The sequence below is a fragment of the Hydra viridissima genome, unplaced genomic scaffold, assembly GCF_058129835.1.
Source record: "Hydra viridissima isolate aposymbiotic clone 2 unplaced genomic scaffold, HvirCarnegie_v1 scaffold_7, whole genome shotgun sequence".
In the NCBI taxonomy this organism is placed as follows: Eukaryota; Metazoa; Cnidaria; class Hydrozoa; order Anthoathecata; family Hydridae; genus Hydra; species Hydra viridissima.
The window spans coordinates 12,520,110-12,541,011 of record NW_028324306.1 but is presented as its reverse complement, the minus strand read 5'-3'; the positions used below and the strand labels follow the sequence as shown (position 1 = coordinate 12,541,011).

The following is a 20,902-nucleotide window of genomic DNA, read 5'->3' as shown; positions in this document are numbered from 1 at the left end:
GCGACAAAATTTTTAGGGAGCGACGCATCCAATCGTACTCGTAAGATACCGTTGATGCATCATGTTCAATACATCGAAAAACCTTCATAGTTAAACAATCCATTGAAAGAATAAAAATAAAAAATAAAACAGCTAGATTCAAATCTAATATTTTATTTGGTCATTAATTTTTGCTATTGTGCTACAATAATGGCAAAGAAAATTTACAGAAAAGAAGAAAACTTCAAATTTTTTTTTTTGGAAAATTGAAGCAAACAATAAAAGGCATATCATTCATTTTCTTCATGTTTCTTAAGTTCTCTTTTATATAAAAATGTTTTTCAACTTTGGATGCTGACAGATTTGTTCTTCTGTCACCACAGATATTTCCAGCTGTGGAAAACACTCGTTCAGAGCTGGAGGAAGCTGCTGAAATTGCCAATGTTCTCCTAGCATGGCGGGCAAGTTTCGGGATACTTCACTGATTGCTTCTTCCAGTAACGAAGTATATCCCCATTATCGGTAATCGATGTTGTTGTTAAATAGTTTTCTAATTCCGCGTTGATCTCCGTCATCAAGGAGGTCAACTCTTCCAGGTTATCCACCACTTTTCCAAAAGTTTGAACCTACAAACTTTTAGAAGACCTTCTTACGAATCCAGTTGTTGTATTTTCTTTTGATTGAGTTTGCGTCTGTGTTTGTATCACTGTGTCTTGTTGTGTGTTATCAATGAAGGATTGTGATGAGTTGGGTGGGAGGGTGCTCTTATGTCTGGTCTTGCACATTTTGAACACAGCTTCCTTCACGGATATTTTGGTCATGTTGTAGTTTTTCCCAATGCCATGTAAAGTTGATCCTTTTTGACGTGTATCCAACATGTTTGTATATGCGTATTCTAAAACTTTAACTCCACATTCGGGAAACCTGTCATTCATTTCCAACAAGTAATGATCAGCGACCTCTTTTATCATGGATTTGGGTGGATCGTGTGATATTGACTGCAATTTGTCTTCCAGATCAAAGAGTTTTGGAATGACTATTGAGACCTCGTTCTCTGCACTTGCAAGGTAGGAGAGTTCTATAAATAATTGTAAATGATGGAGCTCAGTTTTCCATCTGATTGAGCAACTTTGAACTAGTTTGGTAATTGTGATATCTGGAATTTTCGATGCTTCGGCAATAAGTAAATCCTTTGACTTCTGAGAATAATTGAAGAAGTCAACCGGCCCTGTTATCTTATGATTTAAATCTCTCCACAAATCACATCTCTATGCAGCATTTTGCACTATCAAATTTAATTTATGATCAACACACCAGATGACATCATATATAACACAATTCTTTCCGGCTTTCTTCATGTTTGCTCCGCCATCGCATGTCATTATTGTGAGCACATTTAGTTCCAAGTTTAGGTTTTTAGTGAAGATATCCAATCTTTTTACGATTTCTTCCGATCAACGTTTGTTAACAAAGTGTTGCAAGGTGACCAAGAAACGTTTCATTTGAAAATACGAATTAATTTAGTGCGCAGTCATAGAAATGTCTGCTACATTGGTCGTTTTGTTGGTTCACAGATCAGACGTGAATGATATTCCGTCCAGATGAGGTTTGTCTTCATTTAATATTTTCCGTTAAGAGCGAGGAAAAACGGTAAAAATTAAAACATGACAATGCCGAAAAACTTAATGGCTTACCTGAAATGCTTTTTGGTGACGTATAAGATGTAGTGCAAGCTAAAAGTGATAAAGTATTAAACTGCGTTGGACATCCACTTTGCATTACGCATTACTAAATGTTGAGCAACAGCAAGAATAGAAAGACAAACTAGAATAACTAGAATCACCAGAATAAATAACCAGAAAATATTTTTCCAAGATTCTACAAAAGTAATTAATAGAAACTTTGTATACAGCAGAGGTTACTTAATTGCTTTGTACGAAATATTAGTTACTAATGTAAGAAATCAGATCGGGTCAATTCACCTAAGTGATATTTACATTCAACGTGCTTGCTTGTGAACGAAGTTGAAAAAAATCTTTCTGGGATACAAGATGCTGCATATAAAAAATTAGGGATAAGTTTTCTTAACTTATCAAGACCAAAAACTAGTATTATTATTGTAAATCTACTTGTAATACCAATTTTAAAAGTAAAAAAAACAACTTAAGCCTGGACTTTTTCCAGAAAATGTCACCGTCATCACTTTTTTGTTTTACTGTAAAGTCGTTTTTGCAAATGGTAACAAAATTTTAATAATTTTGATTTTTAGCTTTGAAGTAAAATTTCAAAAGGACCCAATTCACAGAAGAGTTGCTTATTTTTAAGAGATTGCTCTATTCTTTCCAGGACACTAAAAAGACTCAAAAAATTATAGTAAGTTTAATTTTTCTCTATTTAAAAAAGTAAAAAATAAAAAAATCTATTACTTCTGATATTGAACACCTAAAGAGCAGCTCTTTAAAGGCGGTAAGATGGCTGAACGAGTAACATTATACAAGATTGCAACTAACGTGATCTCACTTCATGAAACGATTTGTATGTTAAATGGTTATAAACATGAATTATTGGTGTCTAGCTATGATCTGATGATCATTAAAACAGGCAGAGGTTTTCTGCAGCTATTGCCACCTTTATTGATGCATACTTCATCTTTACTATATTCCGCACTCAACGTTTTGTTCTGCTTTAAACTGATTCACTTGATCGCAATGAGGGCATGAAAACTTTTTAAGCCATACCAATTGACTACGAAAATTCTTTCAAACTATTTTCTTTGGAAATATATTGATGATTTGAGCAGAACTGCTATATTGCCTCAGCAATAAATGCTTTAAGAGCTTGTTTGAGAGATAGGGTCCTCTGGGTTGTCTTGTATCACTGATTGTTATGAAGACAGGTTTGCTGACGACTCATTTTGAGAAGATTTAGCATTGTTGAAGTTTAAAAAACACATAAAAATACACTCCATTCTTGACATTAGAGTTTACAGTAGATATGTATCGTCGGCAAAGTGTAGATATTTTCTTTGTTAATCACAATTTTTGTATCGCATTCTTTCGTATTCCAAGATAATAGAAGAGAAACAGCAACTTTTGTCGATAATTCTTCGTATATTACCTAAAGGGATGTAAATCACTGGTACGGAAGCTTTAACTCATTATTCTTGAATAGTTTCAGGTCAATCTTGTATTTCATTATTAAAAAATTCCTCTTTAATATTATTTAAAAAGAGTATATATTAAATTTCTTAAACTAACTAAGAATACCATAAAACACAATAAATAAAATCATCCATATACATCATCAAATTTACATATATAAATTACAATAAAATTTCTAAAAGTTTCTGTAAAAAAAAAACACCGCACGCGTCCGCAATTCATTAAAAAAAAAAAAAAAGTCCGAACTTTCTAAGATTACTACAAAATTTCGAGCATTCTTGGTCACTATAAAATTTTCCAATATTCCTGCATCTCCTTATGGAATTCGAACAATTGTGCATAACTTTATAAAATTTTAAAAATTTATACTCTAATCAATAAATAGAATATTTCTGAGTTTCTTTGTAATTCTTTCTGAATGTGCTGTTTATAAACAGTGATAATAAAAAAGCTGAAATTATCTTCTTTAAATATATTAATGTTTTTTTAGCTAAAAGCAATCGTAAGAAATATTTTCACTACTCGTTAAAGAAATACGCCCCACGTAACTCGCAGGTCTGCCGAAGAAAATCAGCGTGGCTGGCGTATAATTCCAGACGCTTGTCTATTCTCATCCATAACACATTTTTAGCGTCGTCGCCTGCTTTTAAAGGGAGAAGACTGATACTATTGCCATCATCGTCATGGAAATTAACAGCCACAGTTTCCATCCAAGCGTTGTCTGTGTTCCGAGGATCATCCACATACCCTTTATAAATCTAAAAAAAGAGAGACCAATACCTGCTTTTTTGGTTGTTTCTTAATTTCAAAAGAACAAATGCTTTTATATGAGACTATTGATTATATTTGAACTAACATTCTAAAAAAACTTATTTTGTTCACTTTAATTAAAACAATTCAAATAAAATTATTTTAGAATCGAGCATAGTACACACTAAGTACAATAAGACGTACTAATGTTCCGTGCTTAAAGAGATCTTTAATCTTTTCACGTAAAGCTAGCTGATTTTCTGCATTCATATCAAGTGATCCAAGTGCTTCTTCACTAAATTCACGCCTTAGTGTGGCGGAAATCTTCTCGCCAGGATCGACCATACCCTTAGAGAAACAATATTAAAAATGAAATGAGAGATGGCCAAACTATGCATGCAATAGCCATAATAATAAAAATGTACTTTTATAAACGTTAAATAAAACAAAAAAACAACTAACCCCAGGTATAGCCCATTGACCAGAATCCTTCCTTTGAATGGCAACAAATTCTAGTACAGGTCGCCCACCTTGTGCAATAATATTACCTTTTGAATCCCTGGCCCACCTATACAAAAATAAAAATATAGCAATAAATCCACCAAAAATAAAAGAGCAATACTAACACAATACGATAATCATTTTTTATAACATTTTTTACAAGCATAAGATAAAAGTCAGTTTACCTTGTAAGTATTGGGTCAGCAGCATGATTGGGACCCCATCTTCCTAATAGCCCTCTTCCAATCATTCCTGTTCTCCCAACAGGGTTTCTAAAGAAAATATTCTCACTGACTGATAAATAGTTCTGCTGATCAACAAGCAGAAAAAGACAAAGTTTGGCAATCTCCAATAAAATTGACTAATTGGTAATGCAGAATTTCAAGTTTGTGTTATTTACAAAAGAAAGTGTAAATCGCTCTCCTACAAAAAAGTTGATATTGCTTTTACCAAAATTTGCTCCTATGCAATTGGCTTAAGAATGAAATAATTATTAAATTGCTCTCAAAGTTTCAGAGTTTGAGAAAAAACGTTGAAGTAAAAATAGTATATTTGTACAACAGTTTTTTAAAAAGTGTTGTAAGTTATATATATATTTTTGAATTTTAAGTCTCTACTAACCCAATAAAACTGATCCTGGAGGCCAAATTTTACCAGCAGGCTGGCAATCTGACAACCCAGTTCTATGTGAATGCTTGATTAAAAGGAAAGCATCAATGACTTTCTTTCAGTTACTCTTTCTGCTTAGTTAGTTGTATAAAGATATCTCTCCTAATATACAAAAAACTCTTAGACCAGCAGGACGTAATGATAAATTTCTAGTTCCTATTCTTTCACAAGGTAAAATCATGTCTATACAAATAAAAATGTAAGACAGGGTATTTATCTGAAAACAAGACCTTTCACAGCAGATTTAGACAAAATTTGTAATTATTGAAACAATAATCCAAACATATAGCCAAGCACAGTTCAATGATCAATAAGGGCTTGACTTTGTCAAAGGATAAAGGAAAACTCCTTGTTTCAACTTGTTTCATGCCTGAAGAATAAACACCTGCTACTGAACATTGTCCTCATACAAAAAGTTAAACAAAAATATTAAACAAAATCTAGATCACATTCTTCAAGCCAGATAGCCCCCCCCCCCCTTTTTCTATTGCAGCTCTATTGAAGGTTTTTTCAGTGGTATTTCACAGGCCTATGTAATGTCAGATTGGTGCTAGCTAATTGATTCTTCAACCAGAAGATTAAAGGCAGTTCAGCTATATGACATCTATTAAATAAAATACACTGTTCACCTAAAGGAGACCTATGATAATATGCTAGTGCTACTTCAGGCTATCAAGTATGAAGCTCACCAGTAGAAAATTTGTTGAGATCTTAAAACCATTGGCTTTTTAGTGGTAATGCAAAGGAGATTAATGAAACACTATCTTTGGTACAGTTGTGACCATTGTTTTGTGAAAATCAATCTGTTAGTGAATGGAGCTACCATTTTACTTCCATCTTAACATCAAATTTAATTTTATTAAGAACTTTGTGAGAAGAATATCTAAAATAAACTCAAAAGACTTCATATACCTGGTTTCCATGTTTCCAATAACTATTTTAGATAACCGAAAATAAGAAAAGCCTCCATGCATTGGAACTGGATTTAAGTAGATTGGACAGGATTTAAGTAGATATATGAGAACCTTCTGGATAATAACAAGTCTCCTGAATACCCTGATAGTGTTCAGAGTTTACTCAATGCATATCACAAATTTAGTTTTATGTTATTGAAAACTTGCTTCCTGTATTCCCACCTACACTTTTCTGTCCAAACTTTGGGAAAAGTTGAGATAAGCAGAGTGAATCTGACATGCTAAACTTAAATTAATGGTTTTTAATCAGTAAAAAAACTGATTGTAATAAAGTTCTTTTTGTCATAAGAAAAAAAATAATTTTTTTTTGTTGATTAGTTTGTTGAGTATTGTTTGAATAATTTATATTATTTTTAAAATAGCAAGATACTAACAAAATTAAGTAATGACACATTTTTTACTCAACCATAAGTAACGGGCTTTTCAATTGCAATTTTAAGCAGATGATTTTATTATTCATAAGTATAACCATACCTAGGGTAACCATCTACAACAGCATAATGTCCCATGTGACTTTTTCTATTAACTTTACCATCCATTGCATTGAATAACATCTTATTGGTGAGCCCTCCTCTAAACTCATTTAAAATTAAAACTTATATGATTTTTGCAGAAAATTTCATTTTCACAATTATAAATTTAACATAGTAATTAGCTTCAAAATTTAATTACTTCAAAAATATGTTGTCAAAACCTTTAACACCTACCCAATTTCTTTGTCTGCCCATTCAGGATTTTTGAGGACAACATCTGCAGTATACATTACAGGATTGTAGTTCGGAAAAGGACGATACCAAGGGACACAGTCACTAGGTACAATTGTCTTACTAACTTTTGTACCTGGGTAGCTAGGTCCCAAGGCAACTACATGAGTTGTTGGCAAAGGTGGTGCAAATTGTACTTCCTTGACAAAACCTTCTAAAAAAGCAAAATAATAGATCTATATGATTAGTAAAATTAAAGAGTAAATAGCAAATTAGAACTTGACTTTTGAAACTTAAAAGAAAAATTTGAAAGTTTGTTGCTAAGAAAATTTAACTGAAATAAAATTTACTCTGGTCACCATCAGCTTGCAGCTTTGCATGCGCCTTTTCCAACTTCATTTTCTCCTTTATGAAAAAAAAAAAAAAAAAAAAAGTATGAAAAAGTAAATTAAACATAGCAACTGATATTACAATTAACATGATAAAGTGGCAAATGATAATCTCAAGATATAATCTGTTTACAGAATAAATAACTTGAACACTGCAATAATCATTTAAATTTTAGGTCTAAGCAATTATCTCTTGTAAAATAAACAGTGAAAAATTATTCATTGAATACATTAAATACAATCACCAAATAACAAAAAAGTTATTGTAAAGAATTTTAAAAAATCAGCATTTGACTTTTGGTATTTTTAAGAAAAAAACTGATATTTTCAATGCAATTTATAACATTAAAAATTTTTTGTGTTTAAGAGTTTTTTTAAATAGAAGAAAATATTTCAATTTAATATTTTTTTAATAAATAAGGAAAAATTTTTTGGGAGGAAATTAAAAAGTATATTCTTTGATCAAGAAACTGTACAACCTAAAATGACAACATTCCAACACATATTTGGAACCTAATATTTATTTTGATAATTTAAATCATTGATAAGAAGGTAAATTCTTCATTCCAAAGGTTGTTGCATTTAAGACTCTAAATACAACGATTTTTGGAATGAAGCATTTACCTTCATATTCTTTTCAAAATCTTTAAAAAACAACTTCAAACCTTAGTTAATCTGCTGAAAGCAAGTTGCATGTTCATCAAATCTATTGTCTTTTGATTGATTTCTTTGTCTTTTTCCTTAAAAAAAAAAAAAAGAGTAAAAGATCCAGAAAGAAAATTAAAAATCTTTAACATAAATACAACTGATAGATACAACTGATCTTTTATTAAAACAACTCAACAACCTATCTGTTCCTGTAAGCTTAGTAGAGAGAAATAACAACTACTGAATGTTTTAACCTTTGTGTTTGCTGAGTTTTAGTATTTGATTGCAAAACCAATGGTTAAGTACAAAAACAATGAAGGACAAGAAAGACTCAAATTTTGAAAATTTTTGGATTACCAGTTTTGTTATATATAAATTTCAACTAAGCTCTCAGAGGAAAGTTTATTTCTTTAGTGCAACTTAAAATATTGCATATGTATTGTTGAGGATCTATTGCAAATACATGTATAAATTTCATAACATGAGAAATTATTTTTTATTTTACACAATTTTCATTTGAATACCAAATAAACTTATTTCAATACCTGCAAATAGATTTGCAACTCCTGAATTTTGTTTTGCAATATAATGTCAGAATTCTATAAGTAAAATAATTATAAATAATTCTATAAAACTTACAAATTTTTTTGAAAAACAAAAAAATTTTTTTTTATTAAACAAAAATAATTTCTAATTTAAATAATATTTTTTTACAGAATGATACTGTTCGCTCATCATATCAATATGTTTTTCACGCAATGCTTCATTTTCCATTCGCATTATCTTCAGCCGCTGTTGAAGATGTCGAAGTAACTTTGCAGATGATGGTGAACTACCACATACAGCCAATTCATCATTATTCTGGCTCAAAAATAAAAATGATTAGTTAAGAATCTTGTAAATTAACTCTGTAAAAAATGGTAACCAATGATTTTTATGGTTATCAAAGATGCGTCTTTGATAAATATTTATATTTATATATCTTATATTTTAACATATCTTGTAATTTACATTTCAAAATTTATTCACCTGCATCAAGGACTCATTTTCTTGTCGTAATGAAAGCACATACCCACAAAAGTATTTCAGCTGGTAAGATAAGTTTGCCTATTGAAAGTGTATCATTGAAAATAATGAGCACAAATATATGAAAAGAAATTCTTATCACAAAGTCTAATACACATAAATTTGCCCAGGTTTGTGTAAAAAGAGATTAGCAAATGGATACAGACACAAATATAAATGAAAATCACACCATAGCGTCAGTTAGAGAATTTTGATCTTTTGAAACATCAGCAGATCTAAAGCAAAAGCAGATTATAAATCTAAGAAAAATATGAAGAGATCTAATAACCACACAAAATTAAAATGAAGTTATTTAAAAACACAAACAAAAAAAAAAAAAAAAAAAAAAAAAAAGAAGTGAAATGCAATGAAAGAATTTAAAAGTTAAGGAAAAAATACCAACATTGCATTTACCTTTGCCTTGGTGGTGGAGATCCTGATATAATCCTCAGTTTTGTACTTTCTTCAAGCAACTCTAAAGCTACAGATTTCATTTGCTTTTCATTCTGCAAAATAAAAATATTTCCTATAAAATACACATTTTCAATAAAAAATATTTCTTTCTGTAAATTTTATTTCACAAAAAACCTAAAATAACTCATTTTAGTAATTTTTTTTTTTTTTTGGAGGGGCTTTTTCTTTTAAAATATCAGTCAATCTACTCAAAAAGGATTTGACAAAACTTCTAATATTTTCAGGTCCATCCTTGTTCTTAAAAATGATTTTTTAACTTATTAGAGATTTTTTTTGCTAAATTCCAAAGGCGTCAAAGTGTTACTTTTTAACATTTTAAAAGAAACTGTTTGAAAAATAATGCTTTACAATAACTATAATCTTATTGGTTATTCAAATCTTCATAAAATTAAAATTAGTGAGCGTTATATTATTTACACATTTCATAAAAACACATAACAATTGATTCACCTCATATAACTTATTTTTCAAAATGTTTTTTTCATCGTTACATTTTGAGAGTTCTGACTTTTCCAATAAAATAATTTCATTGAGATGTTGGATATCTTCATTTTTTTGATTCAGGGTCTAAATAAGAAAAATGAGAAAATATTTATCATCACTATTTTAAATAACAATACAAAATATAGGATAATTTGTTTTAAACAGACATTAATGGACTTAGTGTATAGCAAACTACATCCTTTTTTTATATAAGTAAAAAAATCCTTTGATAAATGTATTTGATAATACTGTATATTGATTCAAGGTAAAAACATGTAAAATGGTATATCTTAAAACTCTTTCAATGGGCTTCATAAAGTTTAAAAAATATGTTCAAAGGGCTGCAACTGTAATTCCAAAAAATTATACTATTTTATTTATGTATAAAAAAACCTAATTACTTAGTATAACTGCAATATATCTTATTTTTACATAGAATAAATATTATCAACAAGTTCTTTTTGTTTGTATTAAAAAGAAAAATGTAAGATGAAAAAATGTTTTTTTTAATATTCAGACAATAATTGTTAAAGCATTATCAAGTGTTCATTATCTTTAATTGAAAATAGGAAAAATCAAATTTTCACCAATTTTTGCTGATATATAGATGAGTATCAACAAACTATAATAGTTATTTTTATATTTAAAAATCTGTGATTACTAAAATGTGGTGAAGGAAAGTATGGTTAAAAGAAGTACTTTGTACACAGACCTTTCTTTAAGAGACTTTTTAAAATTGTTTTAGAGCTGTTTTTGGAGCTAAAGTTTTAGTAAAAAAAAAAAAAAAAAAAAAAAAGAGGGTAGAAAGGGCAACATTGGTTCAATGTTTCTTGTCATTTTGACAAGAAATTAAAAAACATAAAAAATGTTTAATCAACTTTAAGTACTAAGTCAATTTACTTTGTCAGGTGATGCAAAATTAAGAACCATAATTTTATTTTTTTTAAACCACCCTAATGTAAACTATATGCAATAACATAACAAATCCTATAAATGAAGTATTCAGTACAACTGAAGTATTGCCTGAAAAAACTTAGGCTACACATGCCTGCAAACCAATATTTAACAGAACTTATTTCTTGCAAAATAACTTAAATGCTTATTGTAATGATTCATAAAAAATGTACTTCATAAAACTTGCTCTTCATATTGCTTTTCTCTTCAGCTGCTTGTGCAAGTTCAGACTTTTCAAGTAGTAAAATTTCATTAAGATGCCGAATTTCATCATTCTTTTGATTAAGTGTCTAAAAAATATTATGAATATTAATAATTTTTTACTAAAAATATAATGCTTAGTAATACACAAACTATCATGTTATTAATATTAAAGTTTATCATAATAACAACATAGTTTTATTAACCATATGACATTTTTTAGAAAGGCTAAAATAAAATACAAATAGCAATCTACCACTAGCAATTCATTGCATCTTAGTTCCATTTGTTGATAATCTTTCTTGAATTGCTCTTTGACCTGATGCAGTTCTGATTCTAAACTTGATAAAATATTCTGTTTTGCATCAATTTTTGATTGTAATTCTTTTGCTTGATCTTCAGATCGATATTGCTGTGCCAACCTTCGATTCTGCTCAGATAGAAGATCATATTGAATCATTTCCACCTGCTTCTTTAACTTTTGATTTTCCTCATTAATGGCATCAAGTTCTTTTTTGTATTTCAAGTGTTCTTCTGCCAGAATTTCATTTATCTTTATTTCATATCCTTCATGCTGCTTCTTCATTTCCTCTTCATAATATAGCTGATTTGTTTTACGCTCTACTATAATTGCATCATCCACTTTTTGTTGACTGAGTCTTCGCTCCTCACTGATCTCCTCTTCTAACTTCATTTGATAAATCTTTTGCTCTGTGATGACTTCCTCCTTAAAAAATAATTATTTCTTTTAGTATTTTATAGAAATATTAACAATAATACTTTAAAAGGTTTTAACATTTTTATACAGGTTTTGCTTATTTAAGCTGAAAATATTTTTTGAAGTTTCTTTGATAATACTGTAATTTCCAAAATTTGTTGCATTAAAGCAGTTTTCTATGAGAAAATATCTACAAATTATTTAGGGCAAGGAAATGTTTTTGTAGGAACTTTATTGAAGTTGATTTCTGAAATAAGGAGTAACATGGTTCAATTTTAAAGCAAACTTTAAATTTTAATAGCTTATCAACCAGTAGGTAGGGCAAGATTCACACAAAAGAGGGTATCTTGCTCCACCCCCATTAAAAGAGAAGGTAAGAAATCCCAATTTTTTGTCATTTATTTATTATTTTTTTTAAATATCCATAAAAGTTACAATAAAACTACTCTTGTTACAATAGTAAGTTAGTGGTAAAATCAAAAGTACACTGAAAAAAAAAAAATTGCAAAATATAATTTAATACCAATACTTATAAAATTTTATTTTTTTGATTTTAAAACAGTTGAAACTTTGAATTTTGAAGATAGCCATTAATTTCCATTTTACCAAAATAAAAAAGATGTTTCTTTTTTTAAAAAAAAAATATCATAAATAAGCTGTAATAAAATTTTAGTAAATAAACTATATGCTACATAGCTAATAAGTTTTAACCTGTTTTAGTGAATAGATGCATATTTCTTCGTTCAACTGTAAGCTTCTATCATGAAATTCTTGTAGACTCTCACGTAAACGAGCAATCTCTTCATCCTTTTTCTAAAAGGCCAAAATGATTTTTAAAAATTTCATTTGAAAAAGTACTATAAATTATTTAAACAAAAAAAAAAGTTTTTTCTTCTGATTTTATTACTGCTCATATCCGCCCATTTTATCATATTCATACAACAGTGTAGTAAGTTTCATTATCCTAAAAGAAAACCTAAGAACTATAATTAAACTTACAAGGGATATCAACTTTTCAGCTTCTCTCTCTTTGTTAAAAAGTTTTTCTAACTCTTTTAGCTGGTTGCACTGATCATTTAATGCCTAAACAAACACAAAATAAATTGTAGCTAGAAAATACAAGTCTAAACATTGAAAGACAATAACATGAAATACTTTGACATAAATTCTTAAAAATTACAAATGAATTCTGAAAATTATTGAAAAAATAAAATTATTTCAATTTAAATGCAAACCTTTTCTAATTCAGCAATATGGTTGCCGAGCCAGGCTTTTGTGTTCGTTAATATGGAAACCTGAAAAGTAAAATTTGAATCAAAAGAAATATAAAAGGTTAACATTTTTTTTTTATTCTTTACTAAATAATTTTAATCAACTTAGATAATACAAAAATCTAAATACTTAATTCTTTTGATATAAAAAATTAAATTTATAAAAATTTTAACTTAACAGCGTGTTTAAAATTATATAACAAAAAGTTTACAAATAAGAAAATGACTTAGGAAAAGACAAAAAAAATACACAAAACCTTAACTATAGTAATAATAGTATACTCTATACTTTTTCCCTTAGTGTATTTAATTATTACACAAATTAGTCATAATAAAACTAAAATTAAACAAATTTTTATGTTGCAAAAAGATTGGATGTAGATAAAGATGAGATACCTCATCTTTAAGATTTTGTCTCTCCAGTTCATCACTTAAATGCTGTTTTGTTTTAATGTTCAGTCTATCCTGAAGGTCTGCAAATGCCTGATTTTTATTTGATAAGGCATCTTTTAATTGGTGCACATGATCTAAAAGAGTTTTTTTTTGCTGACGAAGTAATTCAACTGTGTTGAGTAATGAGTCAGTTTCTTTTTGGTGAACCTAAAATTGAAAATTTTCTCTTAAAAAATTTTTTTGAAACTTTTACTTCAAAAAGAAAAAAAAAATGTTATGATTAAACAAATAAAGTTAAATTTGATAGAAATTATGCAAAACAATTAAAAAAAAAAAAACCTCTTGTAAAAAAAACAGCTCGTTGTTAATATGCTTTGAATGTTCTTCAATGTTTTCTTTGCTAGCATTACTTATGAAACTCTATTACAAAGAAACAATGGTATACATACAAACATTAAATAGTAATATAACTTTAAATGAAAAAATATATTAAAAAAAAAAAAACATACTTAAAATAACTTTCAAAGAATAAAAAATGTTACAAAATATTAGAGACATACAGAAAACAAAAAGTCACTTGAATCTTCTTCTTGAGACTTTTTCGTTGAAGCATTTTTTTCAGGTGTATGGTCATCTTCTAATGAAACCTCTCCCGAAGTGAATGATGATTGCAAATACATTTTTGGTACTTGATCACTGTCATCATCAGAATTGTGATTTGATACATCAAATAGTTTTTTCTTTTCTTCTAAATTATCAGTATTGTTATTTGAGTTTGATGTAAAAGATGACTTGTGAGGTAGCTCCTCAAACTCTGGCAATTTTTTAAACATTATTGGGGATTGATGTTTCAATTGAAAAGTTGAGCGTGGTGTAGATAATTGTGGTTTTTCAGCTTCATTTGTTGTTTCATTAGCAACTTCAGAATTTCTTGTTCTGGGATCATGATTTTCTTTGGTGCTATGATTACTAAAAGAACTAAGAGGCCGTAAGTTGTATGTATCTGTAGCTCCTGTTTGACTTAAGGGAGTATTTAAACCCCAGATGCTGTCATAAGGCATAGGGCGTGTGGGTAAGATTCGATTTTCATACAGACCATTACCTTTTGTACTCTCTACAGTAGATGGAAAACTGTTGTTAATCAATTTGGGAGAATAACGATCAATTATTTCTCTTGTAGCAAGTGGAGATAAATTTTTGCTTTCTAACCTCTTGTTTGCGGTTAAATCATTATCTAAAGATATATTTTTATCATCATCATCATCATCATCATCATCATCATCATCATCATCATCATCATCATCATCATCATCATCATCATCATCATCATCATCATCATCATCATCATCATCATCATCATCATCATCATCATCATCATCATCATCATCATCATCATCATCATCATCATGATTATTATTATCAGTTTTATTATTATATTATTATCATTATTATTTATTGTTATCATTATTATTTATTGTTATCATTATTATTATAATAATAATAATAATAATAATAATAATAATAATAATAATAATAATAATAATAATAATAATAATAATAATAATAATAACAATAATAATAATAATAATAATAATTATTATTATTATTATTATTATTATTATTATTACTAGAGTTTATATACTTATTGTATATCTATGAAATGTAAAATGTATATACTTACAACTTAAACTTAATTTTGATTTATCTTTTTGCCTAAAAAAAATTTTTTTAAACAAATAATAGAAGAGAGTACTCCTAAAGTCAGAAAGCAGAAAGCAACTCTACATATGAACAGTATAATCACAAACATATTTTGTAACACATTAGAACAAAAACAGTTTTTGGTCTCAAATTTAGTTTAAATTTGATATTAATGAAATTTAAACTTATTATTTATGATTAAGATTTAACAAAAAAGCACTTCAAATTTTTTGTTCCTAATTTGCTCCAAAAAAAAAGCATTTAAAAAGATACTTACAATGCATAAGTTCCAGCAAGTAGCCGCTTAAGTATCTCCTGACCTTCTTTTACTTTCTCATCCATTTTATCTTTATAATAGAAATATTGGCTGTTAATTAAAAATCTTAAATGAACTAAAGTATTTGTAAAATTTAACTGACAAAAAAAAATTTCAAGTATAAACTCAATAAGATTTCTAACAGAAACCAATGTTCTCTAAAGAAAAAAATTGTTTTAAAAGATTTCACATGAAAGCTTGAAAAAAAATTGTGTTGAAAATTTCACGGGATACAAATGATTTTTTATTTAAGAGCTTCTCACCCTTTTATAGATTTTTTCTAGAAGTAAAACAAACTTACCAAATGAAACAGATAATATGACACTATCATTCACATAATAAACATCCCCTGATCTTCTTCTTGTTGCTTTTTCCTCAAAACTTTTAGACCTATGATGAAGTCTTTCACCTAAAAGACTCTTGGGCTTTTGTTTTATTGAACTTGAAGGTTTTTTGTCAGAAAAATAGCTTGAAACAACATTGTTCAGAGTTTTGTTGATAACCTTATTTGAGCTCAACACTTCAGACTCAAAATCACTGACATCTACATTGCAAGGAGTATTTATCAAATAATCTGTATCATCACTGCTTAGACTTTCATTATCTGAAGTGGGACATTTCCAATTGAAATAGCTCATAATTTATAAAACCTAAAATTTAAAATCAACAATTTCCATATATACATACATACATACATACATACATACATACATACATACATACATACATACATACATACATACATACATACATACATACATACATACATACATATATATATATATATATATATATATATATATATATATATATATAAAACAATATTTTAAGCTTAAAACAACTTTATATTTATAAAATTAAGAAGCCAGTAAGAGAAATGATAACCTAAACTTAAAAAAAACCCTGTAACCCTAGTAACCTGAACTCCTACAAATTGTAATTATCCAGGTGCTTAAGTATACAAAATTAATATAAATAGCTATCAATTAACACAATACAATAGCTATCAATTAAAAGAAATAATATATTTGATAAAGAACCAGTAGCAATAAGTAAAAACAGCTCGAGAAAAAGTTCAGGAAATCTGAACCAATAAGTTCACTTATGTATCCATTATCTATTACCATTATTGTTTCTTTAATTATTTATTAATATTTTACAAATAATTTATTATCATTTGTATTTACATTACTTATTAATTGCAATATTTCATAATGTTTTTCACAAATATGACATCATTCACAATGATGTCATATGAAAGAACAGAAAGTTGTTTTTGAGAAACCTGTTAAAGGAATTTATAAAAATGTAAGATTGAAAAAGAGAAGATTAAAGTACTATGATGTTGAATATAAAATTAACATTTGCCTTACAGTTAATCACTATTTTTACTTATGATATAGTTAGTTTTTATTCTTAATTTGCCTTTTTTTTTTTTTTTTTACGAAATGGTTTCAAGACATTAGCTTCATAACAAGATAATGCAGTATAAATCATATAATATGAATATAAGGAATTTAAATTAATACATCATTTAAGTGAATATTTATTTAATTAATTATATAATTATATAACTATAAATATTTTATAATTATTTACTTTTTTACTGCTTTCATTATACTTTTGTAAGAAAAACCTATAAAAATATAGATTAATACATCAAGATATTATCTTCTTTCCTTTCTTATTTTATGTTGTTCTTTTCAAGAGACATCAAACTTTGAAATATAAGAAAAAAAATTCAAATTTTTTCTTTATGTAACTATATTAGTATAAAGAAACTGCAGTATGACATATAATTTTACCTAAATACAATTAAGTAATATTTTACAGACTAACACTTGCAGTCTTCGAAAACAGATGCATATCATAAACTGTGGATTCTAGAGCTTACAAATATGCACAATTTATGCAGAGTATGAGTTGTGTTCTTACAGACATATTGAGTGAATTTAAAAAATTAATTACTGTATGAAACAACTAATGAATTATAAAAAGCTTGCTTTGATCTAAAATTTAAAATTTTTAATAAAAAAAAAAATAATAAAAATCTTAAAAACTAATGTCATACTTGTGAAAGAAACTAAAATTCTATTTTACTTTATTTTTTAATATCAACAAAAAAAGCAAATAAATATCAGTAAATATGATATGAACTTATTAACAACACATTACATGCATAGTTTGAAGATTTTATTTGCCCAAACCAAAAGATTGGACTCAGTATGAAGGAGAATATTTTTAGGAAATGCATGAAAAGCCATACAAAATGCCAGAGTCTTTAGTTTGAAAATATAAAAAATTGTTTTATTCAAAGCAAAAATTTTAATCTAATAATTTGTGAGAGAAAAGGTAGTTCTAAACAGAGCAATTATTTATGATTATGACATAAATTTAGATTATGTATAGTACCAGGCTAGGCAAGGTTAGTACAGCCAGAAATGTGTTTCTCTTTTTAAGATTAAAATTGATGTAAAAGCCTTTAATATATTTTAACAATCAAAGAATCTCCTTATTAGTTTTTACAATTGTAGAGACAGGTTATTATAAATACAATAACAATAACAATAGGACACAATGCAAACAAAGCATTAAAAATACAGAGAAAATTTTCATCAATGAACAATTTTTTTAATTAATTGCCTTGGAGTTTCAAAAACTGTATTATCTATTAACATGAGTTCAGAAAACTCCTCAAGTTTTATGCGCAATTCCTCTTTTCTTTGATTTAATTCTTCCTTCATATTATTTAAATTGATTTTATTTATAATCAAAGTATTGTACAATTCCTGAAATTCTTTTATTTCAGCTCCACAGTCAAACTCTAGTAACTTCTTTAAATCTTCAGGAACTTGAATATCCTTTAAGTAGTCTAAATTAAGTTTAGTGAAATCTGGATGGAAATTTATCCATCTTTCTCTTTCTATATTGAGAATTTCCACTTGTTCCTTTAAGCTATTTATTTTTAAAATTTCTTTTTCTTCCATTGACTGCACAAGAGAAGCTAATTCCAAATCATCAACATCTACATACAAAATAATTTACAGAACATGAGAGTTTGTCTGCAATTAGACATTTAAACAAAAATCTTAAACAAAACAAAATTACCAGCATTTGTGCATGGGTCTGCAGTCTCAACAGTTGGATTTGAATTCTTCACTTTTAGAATTTTATCTAAAAGTGTACTTCATTAGATAAAGTTAATTCAAATAAAAGACTATTAACCAAACCCCCCAAATATATTTACATACCTTTGTTTGCACCATCAATTGAAGCATCAGAAATTTTTTCTGCAACCACTGAAAGTGAATAAAAATTTTATCCAAAAACTATTTTTAAGAGATTTTTGAACTATACAATTATTTAACCATTTGAGATTTTTGAACTATAAAACTTTTTTTTTTTTTGCAACAGCTCTGTTATTAAATTTCTAAATTTCCACAGTATAAAAACAAACTGATTCTTTTTCAAGGTATATTAATATTCAAGTGCATACTGTACCTACATTTATACATACATACATATATACATACATACATACATACATACATACATACATACATACATACATACATACATACATACATACATACATACATGCATACTTACATACATAATATGAAACTGATGTTTTTCTTTTTAAACACTATCTTTTTTTGTTTAAATTTTCCATAGAAAGATAAAGCTATATGAACACATTTATAGAACTAGCTCTATGTTTTAAAAAAACAAGAATACCAATTTTAATCTTTGGTGGCTTGCATAATGAAGGTCGCCTCCCACCAATAAAACTTAGCCTTACACGTCTTTTTCTAGTCATGACTTTTATCTAAAGCATAAAATTTTTAAAATTATAATTTGTTGATAATTTATTTGATATTTGCATATAATAACATATACAAAGTTAAAATTTGTATTAATTACTAACTTTAAGAGCAATTCACTGACATCAGAATTGTATTTTTTTATTTAACTATACAAACTGCATCAAAGCAACAAAAGAAAATTGAAAAATGTTGATAAAAATTTCCATCTAGAAAAGTAATTGAAGCAGGAGATAATTCAGAGTAGAGATTTGATGAGTAGATTTGTAGAGAAATTTTACAGGGAATAGTGCTTGTCTTTAAAGACTGTTAGAGCATGTAAATTTCAATTTGAGATGAATTTGTTGTTTTATATTAGATAATAGAAATTACAGACACCTGCAATACTGATATTAAGTTATTTACATGGTTGATGATTACACACAAAAAATTCGATAGTTAAACCTCTTTTTGGTCCTTTTGCCTAATTTAATAAAAGCCTTATTTAAAATTCTACCTTATCACAAAAGAACTTTATCTAGTTATAAGGAAACATAATAATTACAACATAGCAGAGTCAAATGTAAGTTATTGTTAGTTGATATAAATTAATAGCAATTTACTACTTTAGGAGGCTATAGCTAAATGAATGAAAATATTATGCATCTTATAATAGACTTTTTTTTATTCTTGTTAAAGACATTTTTTACGTATATAACCCAAAGTAGTACAACCCTATAGGCAAATGTTGTGTTTATCTGTTTGGCACCATATTACTTTTTTTAAGTTGTAGTACTGTAAATGGAAGATTTGTAAACATTTTTTGCTAAAACTTTTTTCCAGTTTCTCATTGTGAAAGAAAATCTTTTAATAAAATGTTTAGCTAGCCTTAAGCTAGCAGTTTAGCTTTAGAACTTTTGGCGCTTGTTGATGTAAACAACAAGAACTCATTCCCAGCATTAACCGTGTAATTTAAACGAGGTTTTAAAGATACGAGGGCTCGCAAGTTTTGGCGCATAAAAACTCTCAACGCCTTTGCTAATGAGCAATTTAAACGTCGTGGATGAAGGGCTGATATCAAGATGATGGCAAGCGAGTGACAAGCTTCGATACCGAGCGAGTTGTGAGCTGTGACACCGAGTGGAGGGCACGCGCTGGCATTGAGAGAGAAGCGCATGTCTCGGAATAATTATTTTCCAGTTAGAGAAGAAAAAGGGTATACGCTGAGATCGTCATAGCCCCTAACCGAGTACTGAAGAAATTGATAGTTTGTTTTGTTAGTTATACAGGATAGGCCAATTTGGATCGACTGATTTAAAATCCATTTAAATTTTAAAACTTTATGTCTTCATACTCAGCGCAAGAATGCATCTAAATTGTTGAAATTTACTTTGCTTCAGGACGATCTTGACATATCAAATGATGACCAAAGCGCCTCAGTTGATAGAATTTTAAGTTTGAAACTCAACAGAAGAAAGAATACTACATCTAATATTAACACCAACTGTGAATTTCACTGTTAGAGAATGTTGGTACCAGTGTGTAGACATTACAATGCAGGTTGTCGAAGAAAGTGTAGTTGATTAGATTGTAAAACCTCTTTGATATTTGAAGGTCTTTAAAACTCTTGTTGCTGATTGGCTCATGACGTATGATCTTTGAAGACTATGTAAACCAATTTCCCTTTTTTTTTTGCTGCCACAAGGAGGTTTTGTAATTCTAAACTAATATTCTAGTTGTGTTCGTAC

The 20,902-nt window shown here is 28.0% G+C and overlaps 2 protein-coding genes across 3 annotated transcripts; both read right to left on the bottom strand.

Annotated features, from left to right (window-relative positions):
* Window positions 1–3,551: 3,551 nt before the first annotated feature.
* On the bottom strand, window positions 3,552–16,042 carry LOC145183948 (uncharacterized). 2 transcript variants are annotated; one of them, XM_090092918.1, is made up of 25 exons: window positions 15,653–16,041; window positions 15,313–15,382; window positions 15,016–15,047; window positions 13,895–14,568; window positions 13,674–13,754; window positions 13,338–13,541; window positions 12,906–12,965; window positions 12,670–12,753; window positions 12,382–12,483; window positions 11,209–11,679; window positions 10,925–11,041; window positions 9,765–9,881; window positions 9,255–9,346; window positions 9,031–9,076; window positions 8,805–8,882; window positions 8,490–8,636; window positions 8,321–8,374; window positions 7,793–7,867; window positions 7,089–7,143; window positions 6,742–6,952; window positions 6,509–6,607; window positions 4,577–4,663; window positions 4,353–4,458; window positions 4,095–4,238; window positions 3,552–3,898 (listed from the first exon to the last, which is right to left on the bottom strand). In XM_090092918.1, exons 1-25 carry the CDS (start codon window positions 15,987–15,989, stop codon window positions 3,659–3,661), a joined length of 3,783 nt encoding a protein of 1,260 aa, XP_089949044.1. In that variant the 5' UTR covers window positions 15,990–16,041; the 3' UTR covers window positions 3,552–3,658. The 2 variants fall into 2 exon arrangements, 1 of the variants encoding a protein (XP_089949044.1); XR_016454075.1 differs by lacking the exon at window positions 3,552–3,898 and having other exon boundaries at window positions 4,183–4,238; window positions 6,509–6,612; window positions 15,653–16,042.
* A 1,784-nt stretch (window positions 16,043–17,826) lies between these two features.
* Window positions 17,827–20,128, bottom strand: LOC145184435 (uncharacterized). The gene is made up of 5 exons (XM_090092917.1): window positions 19,280–20,128; window positions 19,090–19,180; window positions 18,603–18,650; window positions 18,460–18,525; window positions 17,827–18,376 (listed from the first exon to the last, which is right to left on the bottom strand). Exons 2-5 carry the CDS (start codon window positions 19,169–19,171, stop codon window positions 17,967–17,969), a joined length of 606 nt encoding a protein of 201 aa, XP_089949043.1. The 5' UTR covers window positions 19,172–19,180; window positions 19,280–20,128; the 3' UTR covers window positions 17,827–17,966.
* Window positions 20,129–20,902: the final 774 nt, after the last annotated feature.